Source organism: Thamnophis sirtalis, unplaced genomic scaffold (genome assembly GCF_051295495.1).
Source record: "Thamnophis sirtalis isolate CommonGarterSnake01/CBP01778 unplaced genomic scaffold, rThaSir2_p1.2 scaffold_10, whole genome shotgun sequence".
Lineage (NCBI taxonomy): Eukaryota > Metazoa > Chordata > Lepidosauria > Squamata > Natricidae > Thamnophis > Thamnophis sirtalis.
The window spans coordinates 12595546-12616026 of NW_028261390.1; the positions used below are offsets into that span (position 1 = coordinate 12595546).

At 40.6% G+C, this 20481-nt stretch overlaps 1 protein-coding gene across 1 annotated transcript in view; it reads left to right on the forward strand.

The window, feature by feature from the left end:
• The window catches only part of LOC106546821 (putative E3 ubiquitin-protein ligase HERC6), a 32235-nt gene that overhangs the window by 1059 nt on the left and 10695 nt on the right, over positions 1-20481 (forward strand). Inside the window, exons 2-15 of the mRNA XM_087724093.1 lie at positions 1308-1464; positions 2561-2637; positions 4328-4555; positions 8757-8851; positions 9500-9621; positions 10222-10364; positions 11251-11309; positions 11711-11838; positions 12246-12305; positions 14451-14547; positions 16156-16345; positions 18759-18910; positions 19004-19111; positions 19722-19826. Of these exons, the coding sequence (XP_087580219.1) occupies positions 1308-1464; positions 2561-2637; positions 4328-4555; positions 8757-8851; positions 9500-9621; positions 10222-10364; positions 11251-11309; positions 11711-11838; positions 12246-12305; positions 14451-14547; positions 16156-16345; positions 18759-18910; positions 19004-19111; positions 19722-19826 (1721 nt within the window). The remainder of the gene's footprint in view (positions 1-1307; positions 1465-2560; positions 2638-4327; positions 4556-8756; positions 8852-9499; positions 9622-10221; positions 10365-11250; positions 11310-11710; positions 11839-12245; positions 12306-14450; positions 14548-16155; positions 16346-18758; positions 18911-19003; positions 19112-19721; positions 19827-20481) is intronic.

The following is a 20481-nucleotide window of genomic DNA, read 5'->3' on the forward strand; positions in this document are numbered from 1 at the left end:
TAAAATTCTCTTGTAATTTCATTTCTATAAATGCTTGGTAAGGATAATACAGGCAGTGGTGGGGTGGGTTTTTTGGGGGGAGGGGGTTCAAATTCTCTCTTTTGCCCCTTTTATCTTTCAAAGGAAAGGAAAGGGGGGGGGGAAGAAGAGTGGAAAAGTGGGCAATTTTATTCCTGCATCTCTCTCACTCATTTTGTTAAAAATACCTATAAAAAGGCCTGTCACAGAAGCAGCCTTTTGTCCCACTTGTTTTATATAGAACCCTGAATTAAATCATAGGGGTCTCTACAGGTAGTCCTTGACTTACAATCATTCGTTTAGTGGCCGTTCAAAGTTACAACAGCACTGAAAAAAAGTGACTTAATGACCATTTTTCACACTTATCACTGTGGAAAATTATCCCCCAGCCCTCTCCCAGAAAAAATGAAACATCCTAGGAAATATTGAAATGGCAGAATATTACATTTCCTTGGATGTGAAAAGGAAGAAACATGTTTTAAAGAGAGAATAGCTCCCTGTAGCTCCCTGCCCCACCCCCATCCACTTTGTCAATGGGCCATTAAGAAGGCCAAGCCAGTCCCTTTACATAATAAAGAGTTCTCCCCTTCAGCTCCAGGGAGGGATGGGATTAAGGCATGGTAATATTGGCCCTTTACCCAACTCACCCCATGGCATCTGAGAAAATGAAACCTGGATTCAAAATGCAGCCTAGAGAGTTGCCCCTGCATGGCCCCCTGGGAGTCTGACAACCAATCAGAATTCAAGATCAAAGGCCAGAGAAGGCATAAAACCAGGGACTCAGCATCTTCACCCTCCCTTCTCTTTTTTCTCCACTGACATTGAAGCATGTGATCACCTTTTCTGTTCAGGGCTCCCCCTGCACTTATCTACGATTTCCTTTTATGGTCCTAGTTCCCAGGGGAACTATCATATCAGTACATTCTGGTTATGGCCGGTTTCTAGCATAGCAAAGGCCTCTTCATCGTAGCTCCTACTTACAATTCTCAAGGTTAAGCCTAGGTGATGAGATTAGAAACTTATACAATGTATTTTGTTCCCAGGCCAACATGTCTTCTTACAGTTCTGTAAAAACAATACAACTCTTGTTTCCCACAATCCCTCCACTTCCTTCTTACAATCAATATTGATTTTTTTACATTCATTTTTCTCAATTTGTTGCAACATTTTTCTAATTTCTTCACACTCATTTTCCACTTTCCATCCAACCATACAGTCTTTACAAGAAGTCATCATTATTGGTTCAATAACCATGCAAATGAATGTCTTTTTTTCCCCCTCCTGGAAAGAACCAATCCAAGCCTTGGAAGCCCAGACTATCATCCACGTAAGCTGTGGAAAGGAGCATTCGTTGGCCATCAGCAGCCAAGGGAAGGTATTTTCATGGGGAGCTGGTGGTTTTGGACAGCTTGGCACTGGGACGCTAAAGGATTCTTCAACTCCAGAGTAAGTAACCAATTCATGTTGTTGGCCAAGTAACCTTGTCTAAGTTATAGGAGTCTTTGAGTCAGGAAAAAGCAGGTTTGAATCCTCACTGCACACTTGGGACTTTCTTCTAGTTGTGATCTGTCCTGCATTTCTGACAAGTAGCTTTCCAAGCAGGAGATGCTATGGGATGAATTTGTGACTTTTGCCATGTTCCTTTTCATGGAAGCAGGGTGTTTCCTTTCTTGCTGGCTAAGACAGCTTGGAAAGGTTATTGCAACAGGTCTATATCCCTCCCATAGCTGGAATGGGAGGCTTACTGGTGTAGGCGCTGCTTCTTTAGACAGTTAAGGAAGCATCGCAAATTAGCAATAACAATATTGCAGTAGCACTTAGACATATTATACTGTCCTTGGAAAGATAGAAGGCTGAGTCAACCTTGAGCCGATCAGGATCGAACTTCTGGTTGTGGGCAGAGTTTGTCTGCAATGCTGCATTTAACCCACTGTGCTACCATTGCTCCTCACCATATTATCCTTTGCAAACAAATAAACAACTTTAAATGAAAACCAATTTCTTCTTTCATAAGCTTTCATAGTGTACAGTGTACTTCATCAGTCTGTTTCTATCTTATTATTTGTTCTTTTTTTTTTAATGTAGCTTTCCCTAATCTAGTACCCTCAAATATTTTGGTTTGCAGCTCCCATTATACCCTACCAACGATGATGGAAATTACAAGCCAACTAACCAGTGTCAAATATGGCACAAAATCATCCTAGAATAGAATTGTCCTACAAATAAAGAAACAAATGATTTAATGGATTATTCCAAAAAATCTTGTTTAATGTTAAGTTATTTTTTCTCTGATTAGCATATGTCTTGTATAAATAAGATTTGAAATAATTGCTATTAATTAAAATAACATTTGATAATTTTTTTGTAATGCTTATCCTATTATTCATTTAATTAATTCACAAAGAATTTTTTTAAAAATGGTAATACTCAATTTCATTTTAAGTAGATAAAACTGCCATGTCAAGAATCTTTATATGATGATGTGGTTTTGTATCTGGAATACTAATGAATTATTTCTCTTCTTGTTTGGTAAATTCTATAGGAAAATAGATTCTTTATCTATGTACAATGTTATACAAGTTGCTTGTGGACACTATCACTCCATAGCACTTACCAAAGGTAAGAACTGATTTTAACTTTTTTGCAATGACTTTTGCTTTTTTCTTGCTTAATTATTTTGGATGGAGGAGCAGGGAGCTCATTTTTCTGCTACCAGTATTTCTGTGCATCTACACAAATCCTTGTTTTTAGTTTAAGATTTTTCTAGGCAGAGACTAGATTCCTTAGGGATTACTATAAATCTAGTTTTGGTACAGAATTTAGATGGCAAAGCTCAATGCAAACAGATAATCCCGAGAATGATTATTTGCATCAATGAAATGAAATAACTACGGATGAATTCCTTTACTTCTTCCTGCTGGTTTTATACTATTCTTTGAAACCCTTCCCATTAACTGACCATTTTTTCGACCCTCTTCACTGAAGATGTTAGTACGATGATTTCTAAAAAATCGTGCATTTAGTGAACGGTGGTCCATAGCTCCAAAGCTCCTTTCTGAGTAGCAGCAGGATCAGACCCAAAGTTATAAAATGCAATATATAATTGCAAGAAGCTTTTATTAAGGTAACCTGTCTCCCATCAGTAAATACAATTGATCCTTCTTTTTGAACCCAAAATTTCTGTTGTTAAATGAGATTTCTCCATTTTAAGACCTTGCCTCATTTTGTTAAGTGAACCATTGCAATACTTAAGTTACTAACACGGTTGTTAAGTGAATCTGGCTCCCCTATTGATTTGCTTATCAGACGGTGGCAAAAGGTCATGACATGATTTTGGGACACTGCAACCGTCATAAATATGAGTCATTAGCCAAGCATCTGAATTTTGATGCTGCAATGATTGTAAGTGTGCAAAATGGAGATAAATCATTTTTCCAGTGATATTGTAACTTCAAACGGTCACTAAGCAAACTATTGTAAGTTGAGGATTAGCATAAGCTGTCAAGGAGAATGCAGATCTGTGCATGTGATGACACTTATTAATATGGTAGTTATATGTGTGACAGCTCAAGTTAGACTCTGAATTCTAACCCTTTTAGAGAAGATAATGAGACATGGAAGATATTTCCACAAAATAGAAAGCTTTACAGCTGTCTTTCTATTTGGAACAAATGGCAATGCAAAGCTTAAAAGCATCCATGGTTAACTCTGAATGGTTTTTGTGATATTCCACCAAAAATCATTCCATGAATCCACAATATTTCAGGAGGAAGGAGATATAATGTTGAGGATGTGATAATCGATTGTTCATGAGATCTGGCAAACCTGTGAGATGTTTGTCATCTTAAACGTTGAGGGTCTACTTTTGTCTACCTCAGGGGTGTCAAACTCAATTTCATTGAGGGCCCCATCAGGGCTGTGTTTGACCTCAGGGAGCTGGGTGGGTATGCCCAACTGGGTGAACATGGTCAGCTTGACGCCATTCACTGGGTATGGCTGATTGGGTGGGTGTGGCCAGCTTGACACCATTACCCAAACTGCTGGCATGTATCCTCTTCCCATTGGATAGACCCGGCCAAGCCAGGCGGGTCCTATGTTTCATCTTCGCATTGAGTAGACAGGCCAAAGTGATGCAGGCCAGCCACTTACATTTTTCAGGATGGCCCCACAAGCTGGATCCGATCACATTGTGGGCTGGATCCAGCCCACTGGCCTTGTGTTTGACACCCTAGGTCTACCTGAACAAGTTGCCAATTTATATTCTAATCAATGTAATGGTGTTTTTTTTCCCCTTTCCCCCCCAATGAAGATGGCCGAATTTTTTCCTGGGGACAGAACAGCCATGGTCAGCTGGGTCTTGGTAAAAAATTTCCATCCCAGTCTAAACCGTGTAACATTTCCTCTCTTGCTGGCATCCCCTTGGCTCAGGTGGCTGCTGGTGGGGCACACAGCTTTGTCTTGTCTCATTCTGGAGTAGCCTATGGCTGGGGAAGGAACAATGCACATCAGTTGGGTTTAAACCAGAAAACTTCAAAAGGTAAGTCTGTCTTCATATTATCCCAGGAAAAAAATGTTCCTGCTGCCTAGTTATTTCCTTTTAATTGTCTCTTTTATTGAAGAGAAAATGCTTTGGGAATATCAAGAATCAAGAATAAAAATGATAAGTGCTTTGATAAACGTCTTTATTTTGTGCTTTCAAACAGAAATTACATCAGACTTGACCTTGCTAAGCACATGATACACAATGAATAAGTGAAACTGGGATTTTATGTCTTTGGAGTAAAATGGAAATAGCACTTAGACTTATACACTGCTTCACAGTGCTTTACCGCCCTCTTTAAGCAGTTTACAGAGTCAGCCTATTGCCCCCAATAATCTGGGTCCTCATTTTACCGTCCTCAGAAGGATAGGAGGCTGAGTCAATCTTTGAACCTGGTGAGGTTCGAACTGCCAAACGACAGACAGGCAGCCAGCAGTCAGTAGAAGCAGCCTGCAGTACTGCATTCTAACCACTGCACCACCATGCAATCCTTTTTTTTTCATGTGGCATCTGCATTTATCAGCATTATTAAAAACCCACTAAGCCAAAATATGTTTGATTTGATTCTAATGTTATGATATCCCGTGGCACGACAAAACCGCGGTCCACTAAAGCGCACCTGATTAAAGCGCGTCGCTGATGTCATCAGCAGCAACAACGACAACAACGACCACGGAGAAAAAAGGGCGCTTTAAAAAGCGCTTTTAAAGCAAGCCGATTCACGTAAAGGTAAGGGTTAGGGTTAGGGTTACGGTTAGGTTTAGGGTTACGTTAAGCGTTAGGGTTAGGTTTAGGGTTAGGTTAAGGGTTAGCGTTAGGTTTAGCATTAGATTAAGGGTTAGGTTTAGGGTTAGGTTTAGGGTTAGGTTAAGGGTTAGGTTTAGGGTTAGGTTTGGGGGGGTTAGGTTTAGGTTTACGCGTTAATTTTAGCTTTACCGCTCACAGCGTGCTTTTTTCGTCGCGCTGTGATGACGTCAGGTACACGGTTTCGTCGAGCGCGCTTTAGACCGCGGTTTTGTGGTGGAACCATGATATCCCAGCCACTGTGGATTGTAAACATGATTTTTATCTCGATATGTTGCACTTGTCTGGCCACTTGTGATTCATTTAATAAAACAGAAAAAAAACCTGGCTTCATTGGTGTCTTTACAGGGATAACCTGTCAAATCTGTGAAGGTGGTGGTTGGATTTTAATTTAAGAGCGAGAGATACTGACTCCTTTTTATCATGATCATCATCTCAGCCTATAAACAAACTGATCCATTATGCATCAATAGACTGACTGACAAAATCAGCAGAGATGGGTTAGAAATGGCGATTCGCTTAAAATAAAACCCGAGTGTAGATATTTTCAGTCATCCAGGCCATAGTTATCCCAAAGTGCTTTTTCAAGAGGCAGCTGGACTTCCTTTGCTTTTCCTTGAAGATGTTTCACTTCTCATCCAAGAAGCCTCTTCAGTTCTGCAGAACAGTTCTTCAGCAGAACTGAAGAAGCTTCTTGGATGAGTTTTAAAATAAGACTGAGATGTATAAACAAATTGGAAATCTTATCTCTAGGAAAGGGACTCCTTGAGACTCTGCAATATCATGAAATCTTTTTTGCCAACTTTTGGGAATTAAATTTCAACAAAAGAGGATTTGGAGGGAGGGAATGGGATGGGAATTAGGTTCTAGGGATAGACTTGTAAAACAACCAATTGGTACTTTGGATGACCTGATTTGATTCTCTAGGTCAGTGATAGTCAACCTGGTCCCTACCATCCACTAGTGGGCATTCCAGCTTTCATGGTGGGCGGTAGGGGTTTGCAGTAACTCTGCTTTATAAATTATATAAAGTAAAGTTACTTCCCTACTTTATAAATCACCATTACTGTGGAACCAGTGGGCGCTTAGAAAATTTTACTACTAAAAGAGATACAAAAGTGGGCGGTAAGTATAAAAAGGTTGACTATCCCTGCTCTAGGTGATTGCAAGAGGTCTTCTTTGGCATTGGAATTAGTCCTAAAAAAGTTAGTATCTCCCTAAATGACCTAATAGGTCAGGATGAATCTGGTTGATCCCTTAAGTATATATTTTTGTTCTGAAAAAAATTGTCTGGTGCAGGATAGAAGAAAGCTAAGTTTATCATGTACAATCTTTAAATTAATATCATCAAAATATATAAAATATATAACTGACATAATCATTAATAATTAATTAACGTTATTATTTTAAAATTATTATTAGTTTTTTTTTTATTGCAAATTTTTACAGATTTTATGAACAAAGTGTTGTCCCGGTCTTATCTTTTACATGCTCTCATATGCATAATCCATTTTACATCCTATCTCTGTTTCCAATTTCGGTCATATTATTCTTTTTCTGAATTTTTTACCTTGAACTTATTTTCTTCTTAGTACATAAACAATACCACTAATCACCCTTAATTTCTAATTCCTTACAATAACATCAACTCCATCGCTAAATATGTTTCTCAAATTCCCCATCCCACTCTTTAACATTTCATCTTCATCTCTTAATTTAAATTATCTTCAAAGTTAAACCAAATGGCCATTTCACATTTCATCCGTTGGTCTGTTTTCCCGCAAATAACATACATCATCGAAATTATTTTTTTACAAAGAGAACATTTAATTTAGTTAATTATCCACAATTAATAATGTTGGTATAATTCCCTTATATCTTAATTAACTATCCACTATTAATAATGTTAATACAATTCCCTTTAATCTACTAATATGTACCTTATTTCTCCTCCTCCTCCTTTTTAGCAATTTTCTCTTGGTCTCTCAAAGATTTCGCTTCTTACTAATTTTCTTCTTTTATCCCATTCTCTTAGCTTCTTCCATTTCTTTTTTTATTTTTATAATTATTGTATCTTTCCTTCTGAATCCTTTTTCTCACTTTTAATTTTATTGTTGGAGTAGTTTTCCTCAGAGTCTTTCCTAGCCTCTTCCCACTATTTCCCTCTTAGCTGCTTGATTGATTGTTTTTTGGGGGGGCAATCCCCTCTACCCTTTTTGTGCCACTGTAAATCCCAGTGAAATCATCTGTTTTTTTACTTTAAGTTCCTTTTGCTTCAATATTATTTTCTTGTTCTTCGTTTATGCTCTCTTTTACCTCCTTCTTTCCCATTTCCTGATCTGTGTGCTCCATCCGAATTTCTGACTTTTTATTGCCTTTTAAAGTTTCACATGCATTTTTCAGCATCTCAAATAATTCATCATACATCAAAGTTCCATATTACCAATTTAAGAAATTTAACAATTTTTAATAGTTTTGGGTTATATGACATTGAATTAGAACTTAAAGTCCATACAGTCTTTTTTATGCCCCCCCTTTTTTATTTCCAAAATGTAATGTCCAATTCTAATATTAGTCCAATCCAATCCGAGTCGAAAGTTTATTATCTTCCATGGCCGTAGAAAATCTAAACCAAGCAATGTAGCAAAACGAACACTCCTTAATAGTTCTCACAGTTCCAAATTATCTTTTCTGCTAGTCAAGGTTAGGTTCCACAGCTGCACTTTCTCTTTTATCTTTCACAAAGTATTGTAGTACTCTTCCCATCAGCAGATGGCTCCCTCAAATCCGCAATACATCGGACCAACTGATTGTCAAAACTATCAAAAACATCCCCCCCCCCGGTTCTTTCCTTTTATTATTTTTAGTTTCTCCAAATCCAATTATAAACCTTTGAATGATAGTTTCAAAATAGAATGTGAACACAAAAAATGGCAATGATGGCTTGAACACGTGTTTGTCCCCTTGTGAGAAAATGTGCATTCAGTCCATTCAGTACCTTTAAAATGCGGCCTGGCATAATGTAGAACAAGGGTGGGCAATTATGGCAACTTTATTACCTGTGGACTTCAACTCCCAGAATTCCTGAGCCAGCCATGAGGAATTCTGGGGGTTGAAGTCCACAGATTGTAAAGTTGCCATAGTTACCCACCCCTGGTCTAGACAAGCCAGATTCTTTGTTCCCCACCTCAAAGATGGTGACAATTCTAAGGTTTACATTTTGGAAACTTTTAGAGTGGATTTTCAAAGCTTGCTGTAGCTACTTTAATTTCTGTTACAGTAATTATTTCAGTCACACTTAATAAATAACAGCGTATTTTAATAAACTTTGGGATGGTTCTTGGAATATTCATATAAAATGCTGCAATATTCTGATGATTATTTTTTTCAGCAGAACAGATCTTCAAACCTTACTCAGTAGGTGCCCTGAGAAACCTTGAAGTGACTTATATTAGCTGCGGAGATGAACATACAGCTGTTCTCACCAAGGTATTGAATTCGTAACGAAGATTCCATACTGCTAGCAGCAGTCTGTTAACTGGATATTGGGAATTGTTTTGTGGAATATTCAGGAATCTTTGAGTACTAAATGTAAGAAATGATAGAACTGGTGAGGTCTCTATGGTGTGCCCCTCAACCTTTTGGGCACCAGGAATCGGTTCGGTCCAGAAGCCACCCAAATTACATTATTGAACTTATGCACTTAGAATTGCTTAACAATTAGAAGCATTGTCAGGCATTTCTCGATAAGGACTTTATTTAAAATGGGTGATTGTGTGGGGTAGGATTTGAATTAGCATTTTCCCCCTAATTTGCTCATAGGTGAATATTTTTGGTTTTTCTCTTTGACCAGAAGCATTTTTAGCTTGCTTTGAAGCTTTCATACTGCTTTCATACTCTAAGAGTGTGGAAGTGAAGAAGATAGGTAAGAACCTTCAAACTATTTTGACCCCTTTTTCTTGCTGCCAAAGACCATGTTGCAAAATGACATGGCCGCAGTTGGAGTCAGGCACATCTGCATGCAAATATAATCTTTGTCCTCCAAAACAACATGTAGTTGCAGAAATGTTTAATAAAACTAAAACAGGTGGATGGGGAAAAACCTGATGGTGCTTGATTTGTTAACATCCTTGATAGAGTGGCAGTGTTTTCACCTTTGGAGATGACAGTGCTGGACAACTAGGACACAACTCTTCAAAGACTGGTCCTCAGAAAATCGATGAGATTGATGATCGAGTTTCCCACATTTCCTGTGGAAGGTATGGTATTTTTTTTTTTTTAGGTATTTATTGGACATTTATAGGCCGCCCTTTTCCCTGAGGGGACTCAGGGCGGCTTACAATCAAAAAGGAAGGGGAGTGTAGGACAATACAAAAGAAATGTGAACAAAAGTAAATTAAACAGTAAAACTCAACATTCACTCAGCATTCGGGAGGGGTAAAAGTAAACTTATCCCCAGGCCTGACGGGCTAGCCAGTTCTTGAGGGCTGTGCGGAAGGCCTGGACGGTGGTGAGGGTACGAATCTCCACGGGGAGATTGTTCCATAGTATGTACCATCTCTTTCCTTCTACATCTATGTGAGTGGTTACATATGTGCTTTCAAGGGAAATTGATATACCTTATATAAAAACAAAATCCATTTAAAGTGCATTGAGCACTTCTAACATTTTGGAGGCTGTTGGTTTACCAGAAACTTTATATGATGAGAGGACTATACATCTGTGACATATTTAGATACATCTGCAACATTTTTAGGGAACTTGTATTAATATGGCTATTCTAAACCATAACAATCCCAAACAGATATAGAGCAGAGTTGTTCATATGGGAAGCTGACAGTATTTTGGTTTTTCTGCAGTTATCACACTCTTTGTGTCTCTGCGTCTGGGTTGTTGTGGTCTTTTGGACGTGGTCCCCTGCAGGATAAGGAAAGTTCGGCATCGGAGAGCAGACAGGAAGAAAGAAACTGTGTTGACCTCAATGCTCTTCTGGCCCCTAATGGTACCTTTTTGTAAACACAAATCCAGAATGCAAAATAGTGTTAATACAAGAATGCATGGGGGCAACATACAGCCACATATGAGCACATTTAAGACATCTCATAGCTTTGAAAACAGATGGTTAATTCCCTTTGAAAAGTGACACCTAAAAGTCAGGTTTGATTTGAGTATATTTTATTCAGTGTTTGATTGTTGATCTTTTTGACATTCTGATCAAATGTTCTTGGAAGTTCTTTGGAGTTAAAGCTTTCTAGATTTTTGGGTTGTGCTTTACTCTAAAAGTCTAAGCTGGTATCATACAACTCACAATTTAATCCATTGGCAGGAGTATAGAAATAGAGAATTGCATAGCTATGTAATTCCATGACCAGCAAAAGCAAAATAAAGGCGTTTTTTTTTTTAATACAGTAAATTGTGAAATTCTAAACTAATCTAATATGCCCAACATTCTGGCTGCAAAATTAAACTTAATGTATGATTGGAGTGAGCACTTAATTCTCCTTCTGTTTGTCATGAAAAGAAAATGTATATTTCTGTTAGTTGAGAACAACAGATCTGCTTAATGTTTATGTAAATTTAATGAAGAAAAGAAGATTTGAGGGATAAAGGATTTATAAGCTGCAGCTGAATTCCTCCTGGATATTTCAGAAGCACCCTCATAAAGTTACACTGTAAATCACAAGAGAAAGGAAGGAGGCGAAGTTATATAAATATTGTACAATAATAATACCTGTCTGACTGCGATGAATAACAACCACAACAACAACAATAATAATAATTGGGTGGGGCCCGACTAGTAACCAATGCCAAATCCGGCGAAACAACTGGCCACTGTGATACAATTGTATAATAATAATAATAATAAATGGATATTCATTTCATTGTAGAATTGTTGGGAGTCCAAGTTTTTGCTGGAGCATATGTCAACTTTGTCAATATATTTCAGGTAATGTTTTTATTTCTTTTGTAAACTGTCTTGACTTCAACATCATTTTCAAACCATCAGTAAGCTAAGACACTAGTAATAGGCTGTATAACACTTCAAATAGATTATAGAAGATGCTATAAATGAGGACTACCTGCATTTCGTGAATACAGCTGGCCTAAATGAAATGTGTTCTTTAACTGTACACATAAGTTTCTTCTCTTTACATAGACATTTGAATGATTCATCAACTTGCAATGATATTTGCAAACACAATTTCCCAAATGTTGCACCCCCAGTTTCTACAGGAACATGAATGAGATTTGACTGTGAATGTCCGCCTTCTCAATGGTTTATATTATAAAGCGTTGGTTATGTGATATAGCAATAACACTTTTTCACTTGGGTTTTCCTTTCTTCAGGCTTCTGCGTGTGCTAATGCAGCCACCTCTTTGGAAGTCTTGCCTAGGATCAGTCAACTGGACAGAGGATTGATTGAGAAATGGAAGTCAGCAGAAATAGGAAGTGAAGCACAGCAGAATGCTATAAGGTTGCTACTTGTATTGCCTGTTTCTGATGAGAAAATTGTACTTCTGTAAGCATCAATTCAGACTATAAACTAAAGGAAATGATTTAATAGCAATAGCACTTAGACTTATATACCTCTTCACAGTACTCTCTAAGCAGTTTACAGAGTCAGCCTATGGCTCCCAACAATCTGGGTCCTCATTTTACTCACCTCAAAATGATGGAAGTCTGAGTCAACCTTGAGCCTGGTGAGATTTGAACTGCCAAATTGCAGTCAGCCGACAGTCAGCAGAAATAGCCTGCAGTACTGCACTCTAACCACTGCACCACCGTGGCTCATGCTGGACACAGTTATTTCCAAGCAAGTATAAAGCTGGGTTGGTATGCTATGGTTTGATTAATTGCTTTTCTTTTCTATCCTTTTGACAGGGAGATAAAAGAAATTTTTTCCTCGCCTCCTTGCTTAACAGCAAGCTTTTTACAAACAAGGTGAGTCGCCTCCATTGTACGCAGAAGTGCGGTTGGATTCTCGGGAGAGAATAACAAGTTCTGACTCACTGGTGCAGGGATCCCCAACCTCAGGAGCACGGGCTACTGTCTTGCTGTGGCCTATTCGCAACCAGCCCTTGTGAGTGGTGGGCTGGTGTGCATGCGTGCATTCAGGTCAACTCTCGCAAGTGGCAGTCTGGCAGGCCTGTGTGTATTCAACTCACCTTGTGCAACGTCGAGCTGCATGGATGTGCGCACCGAACTGCCACTGGTTCCCCTCTCTCCTCCCCCAGCCAGGCCACCAAGCTGCGAATATTGGGGATTGCTATACTAGTGTAACCCAAATGAATTTAACATCTGAAGAAATTGTTTGTTGCACTTATCTGCCCCCTTTCTTCCATGTGGTCAGGACAATATTTCCAGACCAGTTGTAACTTCCCAGCCAGTCAATTGGGTTACAGTGGTGGGATTCAGCCAGTTTGCACCTATTCAGGAGAACCAGTTATTAACTTTCTAAGCAATTCAGAGATCCGGTTGTTGGAAGAAATCTTATTTTGCTTTTTTCCAGGGCTAATCCTGTAAGGAAGGCAGGAAGGAAACAATCTAGTGTTGTTTCTAGCCTTATCTTTATTGCCCTGCTTACAGAAACTGGCGCTCTGGTTAACGATGAGTTGGTCACTGCCACATGGTCACATGCCCCATTGAGCCACGCCTATCTATTTGATCATTGGGGCAGAGAACTGGTTGTTAAATTATTTGAATCCCACCACTGAGAGTAGCTAATAACTCAATTAACTAATTAACCTAATTAGCTCTGTGACTGAATTAAGACTTTGATGTAAATCCATTCCAAATTCTTCAAATCTTTATGCCTGCAAAATGTCCCATTGCCTTTAAAAATGAAGGCCCTAGGCTCTTGAGATTATTCAAGGATTTCCACATTGCCACTGCTTGCAGTGCCAGATATTTGAAAAACAAATTGCAGTCATCTTCAAACTTGTTAATATCAAAAAATTGAAAATAAGAAGCAAAAATCCCTGCCATGGCTATTCTGAATCTTGCAATAACAAACACCCCATCATCTCCAAACTATATAAAAGAAAGGAAATAAAATATATTATTTGTCCTTCCCATCCATCTCCTTATTTCAGTTTTTATCTGGTTCTATACAGTAAGTTGAGGGACGTGGTGGCTCAGTGGCTAAGATGCTGAGCTTGTCGATCAGAAAGGTTGGCAGTTTGGTGGTTCGAATCCCTAACACTGCGTAACAGAGTGAGCTCCCATTACTTGTCCCAGCTTCTACCAACCTAGCAGTTTGAAAGCACATAAAAAATGCAAGTAGAAAAACAGGGACCACTTTTGTGGGAAGGTAACAGCATTCCCTGCGCCTTCGGCAGTTAGTCATGCCCACCATATGACCACGGAGTGCTGGCTCTTCGGCTTTGAAATGGAGATGAGCACTGCCTCCTAGAGTCGGGAACAACTAGCCCATATATGCGAGGGGAACCTTTACCTTTATCTATGCTGTAAGTAGGTAAGTAAGTAAATTCCCAGTGCTTTACCTGAAGAAGAGCTTTAAATCCTGAGAAGTCAATTTTCTCTTTGAAAGATCTGATGCCCAAAAGCTAGGAAATATAATGGTGGAAAAATCCCTGCCAGGCCATGGCTATTCTGAATCTTGCAATAACAAACACCCCATCATCTCCAAACTATATAAAAGGAGATAAAACACATTATTTGTCCTCCCCACCCATATCCTTATTTCAGTTCTTATCTGGTTCTATGATGTAAATAGCATTCTGTGCGCCTTTGGCGTTTAGTCATGCCAGCCACATGACCACGGAGACGTCTTTGGACAGTGCTGGTTCTTTGGCTTTGAGTTGGGAACGATTAGCACATATGTGCGAGGGAAACTTTTACCTTTACGTATGCTGTAAGTAGGTAAGTAAGTAAATTTCCAGTGGTTTATCTGAAGAGCCTTAAATCCTGATAAATCTATCTTCTCTTTGAACGATCTGATGCTCAAAAGCTAGGAAATATAATGTAGGTGGTCACTGTATACAATTTCTGAACAATAGCCTTAAGAAACATGTGATTGAGTCTTGGACATTCCTCAGAAAATGGACATTCCATTTTTCCTCCTAGATCTGATGTGTCAATGGACTGTTATATCCCAGTGAATCTTCAAGAAGCAAGAGAAGTTTTGAAGGAACTTGCTACGACAGATTGGATTGCTCAGCAGGTAAAGAAAAAATATTTTTCTTTCAATATCGGGATTATTCCTCATTGGACGGTCTGTTGATTGTTCTGTGATCAGATGAGAGAATTCATAGATGGACTGGTATATAATCCTGATCCCCCAAGTGGTACTTCCAGTTGTGTGAAGGTTGTCCTAACAGTTAGGAGAGGATTTTAAAAAACAAAATTCTAGAACACAAGGAGAGCACCTGGCCTTTAGATGCCTTCGGATAACGATTATCCGACGATTATCTCCAATTGGAATGTGACTTCTGTAAGAATTTTCTGCAGATCTCCCTGTGGAATTGGAAGCTCTGCCTCTTCATGAGTTCCAATTACACAGAAATCCTGTCCTGATGTACTCCCTTCCATCCATTGCCCATGTAGAGTACTACAGAGTAAAATCAACAAATAACATTAAGAAAAGGCTCATCCACTTTCCCCGTACCCCAACAGATGCCACAGCCCCGCTAAGATTAAAAACACAGCAGAATAAAGTTATGGAAAGCCAAGCAGGAGATGACTACACAAAGCTTTATGAGTTGAATTATCTAGAACAGGGGCATCAAACTGGATTTCTTTTGAGGGTTGGATCAGCATGGTAGTTCTCCATGGGCCAAGGGCTGGGAGCAGAGGGGCAGGAGACAGGACAGATGCCTCCTGTGACACCCTGCCAGCCAAAATCGCATAGATTAGGCCTCCTCCGAATTCCATCATCTAGCCAGTGTAGACTGGCAACTACCCGGAGGAGAGCCTTCTCGGTGGCTGCTCCGACCCTCTGGAACGAACTCCCCGTGGAGATTCGGACCCTCACCACCCTCCAGTCCTTCCGCGCCGCCCTAAAGATCTGGCTGTCCCGACTGGCCTGGGGTTAAGACTCTAACCCCACTCGAATTTGTGTGGCTGTTGTGTTTTTTTAATATGTTGTATTGTCTGTATGTTGGAAATTGTTTGTCCTTCCCCCCCCCTTTTTTTTGAACTGTGAGCCGCCCTGAGTCTCCCCAGGGAAAAGGGCGGCATACAAATAAAGGGAAAAAAAAATAGTGTGTGAAGCGGCCGCATGTGCCCCCCCCACCCCTTTTTCGGCCTGAATGTTCTCCTGCAGCATTTTGCTGGCCAAAACTCCCAGCAGAAAATGGGCCTTGCAGGATCTCCACACAACCTGTTTTTGGCTGGCAGAGTGCTGCTGGAGGCTGGGAAGGCTGAAAATGGGCCACGCGGTGGCCTCACTCACGTGGCCCATTTTGGCTAGCCGAAGCACCATGGGCCGGCCCCACAGGCCATATTTAAGCACCCTGCGGGCCAGATCTGTCCCATGGGCCTTGAGTTTGACACCCCTGATCTAGAACATAGGAGATACACAGCAAAAGGCTTGCTACCTGATCCATGCAACCTCAATCTCATGGGACAATAGTGTCTCTTGGCAGGCCCTTTCAATAGCTTCTCACTTAAGACAGATTCAGCCCTGGCAAAGTAATGTCTGATCATGCAACCTAGTGCTACACCATAATGGGCTGCAATTCAGGAGCGGGCAGGGCAACAATTGTTCCTTTTTACACATCTGCTTTTCTTCTGAAACTAGATAGATCTGTAACCTACTGTTTTTCAACAGATCGGTTTTTCTGTATTGAACGACCTGACTTCTGCTCTTCCGTGGGATACTCCTTACCAAGAAGCTCTTACTATTTTTCTTCTGGTGCCTGAGTGCTGTGTTGCTCTTGAAGCACACAGTATACCGACGCTAGCTTTTATGTTTGCAGAAAATGTGATAAGTCTGAGGGAGGACTGTTCCAGCATTCTAGGTGAGTTTGGAACAATTCTGCTTTTCTCTTTTCACACATCCTGTGTGTCCTCATTTATATATTACATTCCTCAGTCTCCCACCTCAAGAGAATTCTACGTTTTCTCAGCAAAAGCAGTAGAGCCATAAGCATTGCAGTTATCACAGAGGTCATTTTATCCAAGATAGTTATCTGGTGTATGTTTGAACCCGTCCAGTGAAGGGGAATCTATGTCTTCATGATCTATGTCCATTGTTTGATGGCTCCGACTGTAGTGCTTCCCTGTAGATTTATCTCATTGGTTCTGAGCTTGCCCTCCAGGGTAACAAAACTAGTGTATTCTCTTTTTATGTGACAAATGTTTGTTTGTTTGTTTGTTTTGAAGCCATCCAACTTTGAGTGACTTCCATTATAAAATAAGGAAAGAGAAAGAATGAAAACAATCCTGGATATCTGAAAGTCAACACCTCAAAACATTCCCCAGAAAAAAGAAAAAACAAACAAGTGGAACTCAACAGTCACCCTAATCCTAGACCAGGGATCAAAGCCATGTTTTCAGGGGTTTTCAGAAACATGTTTTATGGGACCCCCCTTGAGGACATCAAAAAAAGATTCTGAAGTCCTAAAATGTGACCTACAATGCGCTCACAATGGTGTTTAAAGCCTTAAACGGCTTAGGTGCAAGTTACTGACGGGAATACAGTGGTGGAATTTAGTCCAGAGTCACAGGAGCAGTGGTGGGTTGCAGGTGGTGCGCTCCGGTACTGGCGTACCGGAGCCTGCCCAGAGCACCATGTACCGTTCCGGTACAGTGCTCCGGAGGGCCCACTCTCCCGCTCGAGCTCCTTACCTGTCCTTTAAAGCCTTCGGCGTTTTGCGCACATGCATGGCGCGTACAGCGTCTGTGTGACACTCCAATGAGCAACTGGAGCGTTGCGGAAGCATCGCTGGCAGCTACAACGCAAACGCACACTGAGTGTGTGTGTACGCACGCTGCACGCATCCATGTGGACGCTGCACGCATCCATGTGGTACTGGTTGGAACGGGATCTGGAACCCACCACTGCACAGGAGGGAGGTGCTCTTCCAGCATAGCTTGGAGTCTTTGGTAGGCAGGGTGAAGATGAATCCCTCCTGGCAGTTCACCAGGTATATCTAATAGTTATGTAGATAAGTGCCTTAGTCTGGCTAGATTAATGTTAGACTGAATAAACCAAGTACTACACAAGGGATTACTTCGGAGATAGGTTGCTACCAGTTCACCCCGTTTCGGCCGAACCGATAGTAGAACGTTGGCTTGGGTTGCAGAACCGGCAGCGACCCAGGCTGGCCACGCCTCCGAACTGGTTCCCTGGTCACCACTGCCGTTGCTGTTGTTTTTTTGTCCTTTTATAATCTTCACATGCGCAGAACTAATTACAGGCGACTGTGCATTCACACGCAGCGAACAAACCGGCAGTAACACACCCACCCCTGGGTTACTTCGGTGTACAGTGTTACTTTGGTACACATCGTTAATTGGTTCCATAAGTGATGAATACTAAAAAGTATGAGTCCCAAACAAATCATGTTACTTACAAGTTACCTTTGTTTCAGCTGGGAATAACTTTCTTGTCTGTCCCTTTTCCTATGTCAGCCACCTTCCCAGCATAGTCAACTTCCTGTCCGTTCTCCATAGCCCTCCCCTTCTTCCTTGAAGTTTGAAGTTTTATTTTATTTATATGCCGCCCTATTCCCTATAGGGACTCAGGGCAGCAAACAACTCAAACGGGAAAGGGAACATACAAATACAAAACAGGCATTTAAAATAACCAACAACCACACCTGTCGAGAGGGGAAGGGAGCTCATCAACCCCAGGCCTGCCGACACAGCCAGGTCTTAATAGCTTTTCGGAAGGCCAGGAGAGAGGTGAGGGTCCGAATCTCCGCGGGGAGTTTGTTCCAAAGGGCCGGAGCTGCAACAGAGAAGGCCCTCTCCCGGGTCGTAGCCAGATGGCATTGGCTGGTGGATGGAACCCGGAGGAGGCCGACCCTGTGCGATCTAATGAGTATTTGGGAGGTAATTGGCAGCAGGTGGTCTCTCAAGTACCCAGGTCCAATACCATGAAGGGCAAACACACTCCTATCACAGTGTGTCGAGTAGTAAATGAACATCGAGTACCGGACAACATTTTCGCATCAAAATATGTCGAGTACCAAATTCGACAAGTTTTGAAGCTGTGGGGTACCGAGGTAACACTGTAGTTGCTTGATTGTTCTTCACCTATAGACATTAATCTTGGAATCTAGACTACAATTAAGATTGATTTTCTACTCCTCAAAATATTGTTTATTTCTTCTGCAGCCTCATCAAGGATTTTCCTCATTTTGGCTTACTAAGCATATGATTGATTCTGTCTATATTTTTAATGACTTGAAACTATCTTTCTTTCAGAAAATTATTGGTCCTTGTTGCCCGGTCCGTTTTTCGAACAAATCGTTCAAATGTTGAAGACATGTGTGTCAGCCATGTTGCCTTGTTATAACAATTCCCCCAAAGACAAGACATGGATTGGTACCCTCAAAGTGCTTAAAAAGCTGTATAAGGTATGTCTGGTGACTTGGAAGTGATTGTGGAGAATTCGTACTGCCTCTTGATACAAAACCCATGGCTTTGACCTATAAATATTTTCCTTCAAGGTCAACATGAAGGCTGAATGCCAACTGCAAACAAGTATCTTCTGTATAGACGAAATTGCTCAAAAAATTGACCTAAAAGAAGATTATTGGTATTTACAGGAAGACATTGTAAGTATAATTTTGCATGGTCTCTTGGCCTTGTGTAGAAGGAAAGTATTAAGAGCTCATGAAGCTTAGACAGAGGTGAAATGTCCTTGGATTGGAATATATTCTTGCTTTATTCTCCTCAGTTGAAAATATTTTGATCAAGAAACCTGGGTTAAAACATCAGGCGAATCCGTAATGTGGTTTGGTTTTTGCTTAGCCTTTTAGAACAGAGTAATACAACTGATTGCTGGTGAAAACTCTGACCAGCCAGGTCAGCTTCAGAACTTATCGCAGTCTGATTCAGCACAGCTAATTGGCAGGTAGATGGGACTGCCAGAATACCCCCAATCAGTTCTTCCAAGCTGCAAGGATTGCCACAGACCATAATTGCCTCCATGCCTCGCGTTTTTGGCCTCTGGTGGGGGTGGGTGGGGCTAAATTCTCTGCATAAGACGCACCCACATTTTCACTCTCTTTTTTGAGGGGCGGGGGAAAGGTTTGTCTTATACTCCGAAATATTGATGCAGGGTGGAAGCCAAAGGGACAAAGGCCAATTGGGAAGCAAAGAAGGTTTTATGAGATATTCTTTTGTTTCAAAAGATTTACATTTTTTCCCCTTTGCAACATGCAGGAATTCCCAGAAGTGAAGTTAATCTCTTTCTGCCGTTTTCCTTTCGTCTACAACGTAGCAACCAAGAGGGAAATACTTTATTGTGGGTCCTCTGAAGAACAAGAGGTAAAGAATATTTTTTAATGCTTATTGGAGGGTTGGTGGGGTTTCTCTTATTTGCAAAAAAAGGTGCAATTTTTTTTCCAGTGCAAAAAAAATTGGGCTTCGGATAGAGGAGTGGAAATGTGCCAGCCTGGGGAAAGATTGATCAAGAATTTGCTTTGGGGAGGGTGGCATACCATTTGTGTAGAGCAGTCTTTTTCAATTTTGACAAGTTTAAGAGGTATGGACTTCAGTTCCCAGAATTCCCCAGCCATCCATGCTGGATAGGAAATCCTGGGAATTGAGGTCAACACCTGTTAAAGTTGCCATGGGTTGAGTTAGAGCCTTGGTTATTGAACCCCTTTGTATCTTATGGATGAGACCACAAAATTATTTTATATTTGCAGCATTCAAAATGTGATATGGAGCAAACTCCCCTCCCCCCGTAATTGGCAGTAATACGACCACCATTGAGCTCAAAATCTCTGTTGCTAAATCAGACCTTTGTTTAAGGATGTTTTGCCCCCTATTCTAAATTTTCTTGCCACATTTGTTAAGTGAATCACTACAATTGTTAAGGGAATCACTGCAGTTGTTAAGTAACATGTTTGTTAAGTGAATCCAATAACCTTCTTCAGCTCTGACTGGGTAGTGGGGAATGGAAGGATTTAAATGACCA